This window comes from Vombatus ursinus, unplaced genomic scaffold (genome assembly GCF_900497805.2).
Source record: "Vombatus ursinus unplaced genomic scaffold, bare-nosed wombat genome assembly UNPS02014175.1, whole genome shotgun sequence".
Classification (NCBI taxonomy): domain Eukaryota; kingdom Metazoa; phylum Chordata; class Mammalia; order Diprotodontia; family Vombatidae; genus Vombatus; species Vombatus ursinus.
This window is the reverse complement of record NW_020953953.1, coordinates 1209447-1213484: the sequence shown is the minus strand read 5'-3', so window position 1 is coordinate 1213484 and position 4038 is coordinate 1209447. Positions and strand designations below refer to the sequence as shown.

Genomic DNA, 4038 nt, shown 5'->3' with positions numbered 1-4038 from the left:
TCTGTCTCTCCCCTGTCTCTGGCTCCCCCGGTCTCCCCGGGTCTCTCTGTCTCTCCCTTCTCTGCTCCCCGGGTCTCTCTGTCTCTCCCCTGTCTCTGGCTCCTCGGGTCTCTCCAGATCTCTCTGTGTCTCTGGGCCGCTCTGATTTTCTTTGCTCATATGTTGATGAATCGACCCCCCCAGTTTCGTCTGCTGCCCCCTCCTGTGACCTCTAGGTTTCTTTTCCTGCCCCCCACCCCTGCCTGCCTGCCTGGTCTCTGCCCCATCCCCCTCTTCCCCAGGCTCTCCCTCAGTTTCCTCCTCTGTCCTCCCCCTCGGTGAGGTTTCACTCTGTTCCTGGCCGTGCCACACCTCCCGTCTCTGTTTCATTCTTTCTTTTCCTTCCTGTTCCATTCCCCGGCTCTTCGCCTTATCTTGTCCATCCCGATGTTCTCCCTGTTCCTTGCTTCTCTGCTGGCCGTGGTCACACCCCCGGGACCTCTCTGCCAGCCCTCAGCCCTTGGTGGAGGCAGCCAGAAGGGCTCTGAGGCCACGTCCTAGGAGGTGGAAGGACCTGGGGGGGTGCCGGGAGAGCCGTCCTGGCCTTGTGGACGGGCGGCTTTCAGAGATGCGCCCCTCAGGCCATGGTGGGGTGGGAGGTGTCATATGGTAAGAGTGCAATAGACAGCTTAGAAGTGCCTTCCGATCTGAAGTTTGGGAGGTCAGGGGTGTCTCACCCCCGGATGTAGCTTCTGGTCTGCATGTAGTAAGGGCTGAGGAGTGTTGGGGGGGGGTGGATGAGCCCCATCATCGTCTGTTTCTGGGCATTATGGTCAGTGAAGATTCATTAAGCACCTACTGTATGCAAGGGGCTGACTTAGGCTGGAAGCGGCCCTGCCTTCCAGCAGCTTACATTCAGGTGGGGGGTGTTCACAGGCTGCTTTTTCTTTGCTGCCTCCGACCGATCGACCTGGCGTGAATCGGCCTCGTCCGCCGCCTCAGTGCTTCTCTTGGCGTCTGCTCCCCCCAGATGCGGTGACCGGCTCCCCCCGAGTTGGACGTGCCCCCTTCCCCTGGCCCCCCCCCGCCTCCCGCGGCCCTGGGGGGCCCGGACCAGCCGCCGTCATGTCGACTTCCTCGCTCCGCCGGCAGATGAAGAACATCGTCCACAACTACTCGGAGGCCGAGATCAAGGTGCGCGAGGCCACCAGCAACGACCCCTGGGGGCCCTCGAGCTCCCTCATGTCCGAGATCGCCGACCTCACCTACAACGTGGTGGCCTTCTCCGAGATCATGAGCATGATCTGGAAACGTCTCAATGACCACGGCAAGAACTGGAGGCATGTCTACAAGGTCAGGGGCCTCTCCCCGCTGTGCCCGAGGGGACCTGGTGCAGGGGGGCGCCTGACAGTCTGGCCGGCCCAGGTGTCGGGGACGTCTTGGGGGGGCTTGTGGGGGAGAGCCGCAGGGGCCCAGATCTGGAAAGGGGCCCGCCGGCTTCCCTAGGCCGGGTCTCTGGGCTCTCGGGAGCCTGCCCTCGGGCCCACCCCCTCCTCCCCTTAGGCCATGACGCTCATGGAGTACCTCATCAAGACTGGCTCGGAGCGCGTGTCTCAGCAGTGCAAGGAGAACATGTACGCGGTGCAGACCCTCAAGGACTTCCAGTATGTGGACAGGGACGGCAAGGACCAGGGCGTCAACGTGCGCGAGAAGGCCAAGCAGCTGGTGGCCCTGCTGCGGGATGAGGACCGCCTGCGGGAGGAGCGGGCCCACGCCCTCAAGACCAAGGAGAAACTGGCCCAGACGGCAACAGGTGAGGCCTGGCCTCCCTCCGCCTGGGGGGTGGGCGGGCTGAGGGTCAGGGGCAGGTGGGGGGGGCTGTCCTTGGGCAGCAGCTGTGACCACTTGGGGCTTTTGGAGGGTCTAGGAAAAACAGCAGAAAGACCCCTGGCTGAGATTGGCTCTCCCCCTACCCTCCCAAGCAGGACACTGTCAGCCTGCTGCCTCTTCATAGGTCCCAGACTTTGCCTGGCCTGGAGCCAAGATAAAGGGAACCTGGGAGGCCAGGGAGCCCTGGGGTGGGGAAGGGTGGGGCCCTTAGTAGGCCTCCCGGTCTGGGAGCCTTCCGTCCCCTCCTCTCTTCCCAAGACATTTGCGTTTTCTCTTTCTCTTTCCATCTCTGCCTCTCTTCCTTCTTCCCCTCCCTTTCTTTTCCTGTCTCTCCCTCTCTATCTCTCTCTCTTTCTATGTCTCTTCTTTTTCTTTTTTCTCTCCCCTTCCTCCCCCACCTCTCAGTCTCTTCAGCCTTTCTTCCTCTGTCTCCCCCCACCCCCCATCTCCTTTTCCGACTCTTGCTTCCATTATTTACTTGTCTGTCATTTTTGAAGCACCTACTATGTGCCAGGCACCACGTGTGCTCAGCGTTATGGATACTCAGAAAAAGCAGCCCCCCCCCCCCCCCCCCCCCCCCCCCCCCCCGCTCTCACTGTCCCCTGGGAGACCCCGTGCCTAGGCCAAAGGGAGCAGGTGGTGGTGGGAGCAGGTGGTGGTGGGAGCAGGCGGGGCCCCTCTGCAGACGGGCAGTTCTGCGAGGTGCGGGTGATGGGGCAGTGTGAAAGGGGACGAGAGTCGTGGTAGGGGTGACGGTGACGAGGTGGGACGGCTCCCAAGGGGGCGGGAGGGCCTCCCTGCTGACATGCCAGCCTGCGCGCCTCTCTCTTGTGTTTTGGGTGGGCATTTGCGATGGGGGACCGAGCCGGGTATGTCTGCCGAGGTGGAGGGGGCGTCCCTGGAGCTGGGCCCTGCCCCCCCTCCCCACCATTGTTTCCCCAGCATCCTCAGCGGCTGTGGGGTCCGGGGCGCCCCCAGAGGCAGAGCAGGCCTGGCCCCAAAGTAGCGGGGAGGAGGAGCTGCAGCTCCAGCTGGCCCTGGCCATGAGCAAAGAAGAGGCCGACCAGGTACCGGGGGCGTGGTTTGTCCGGGGCAGCGGTGTGGCCACATCTCCTCTCCATCCTCCACATCCTTTGCCTCCTCAGCCCCGAGCCCGGCCTCCCTCCCTCTCCCTGGCTCTCCTAGGCTCTCTTTGGCTCTCTTTGGCTCTCCCTGGCTCTCTCTGGTTCCCCCTCACTTTCTCAGGCTTCCCTAGGCTCTCTCAGGCTCCTCCTGGCTCTCTCAGACTCCTCCTGGCTCTCCCAGGCTCTCTCAGACTCCTCCTGACTCTCTTTGACTCTTTTAAGCTCTCTCTGGCTCTCCCAGGCTCTCTTTGACTCTTTTAGGCTCACCTTGGCTGTCTCTGGCCCTCCCTGGCTCTCCCTGGCTCTCCCTGGCTCTCCCAGGCTCTCCCAGGCTCTCTCTGGCTCTCCCAGGCTATCTCAGGCTCTCTCTGGCTCTCTCTGGCTCTCTCTGTCTCTCCCTGGCTCTCTCTGGCTCTCCCAGGCTCTCTCTGGCTTTCCCAGGCTCTCCCAGGCTCTCTTTGACTCTTTTAGGCTCCCCTTGGCCCTCTCTGGATCTCCCAGGCTCTCTCAGACTCTCTTTGACTCTTAGGCTTTCTCTGTCTCTCTTAGGCTCTCCCTGGCTCTCCCTGGCTCTCTCTGGCTTTCCCTGGCTCTCTTTGGCTCTCCCAGGCTCTCTTTGACTCTTTTAGGCTCCCCCAGGCTCTCCCTGGCTCTCCTTGGCTCTCTCTGGCTCTCTCTGGCTCCCCCAGGCTCTCTTTGACTCTTTTAGGCTTCCCCAGGCTCTCCCTGGCTCTCCCTGGCTCTCTCTGGTTCTCTCAGGCTCTCCCAGGCTCTCTTTGACTCTTTTAGGCTCCCCCTGGCTCTCTCTGGATCTCCCAGGCTCTCTCAGACTCTCTTTGACTCTTAGGCTTTCTCTGGCTCTCTTAGGCTCTCTCTGGCTCTCTCTGGCTTTCCCTGGCTCTCCCAGGCTCTCCCTGGCTCTCCCAGGTTCTTTGACTCTTTTAGGCTCCCCCGGCTCTCTGTGGCTCCCCCAGGCTCTCCCTGGCTCCCCCAGGCTCTCCCTGGCTCTCTCAGGCTCTCTTTGACTCTTTTAGGCTCCCCCTGG

General features: G+C 62.1%; 1 protein-coding gene across 3 annotated transcripts in view; it reads left to right on the top strand.

Annotated features, from left to right (window-relative positions):
* Nucleotides 1-4038, top strand: part of EPN1 (epsin 1) — an 8022-nt gene that overhangs the window by 711 nt on the left and 3273 nt on the right. For all 3 annotated transcript variants that reach the window (XM_027860086.1, XM_027860087.1, XM_027860085.1), the window contains exons 2-4: nucleotides 916-1332; nucleotides 1543-1792; nucleotides 2812-2936. In XM_027860086.1, coding sequence (XP_027715887.1) covers nucleotides 1105-1332; nucleotides 1543-1792; nucleotides 2812-2936 — 603 coding nt within the window. In that variant the 5' untranslated portion in view covers nucleotides 916-1104. The remainder of the gene's footprint in view (nucleotides 1-915; nucleotides 1333-1542; nucleotides 1793-2811; nucleotides 2937-4038) is intronic.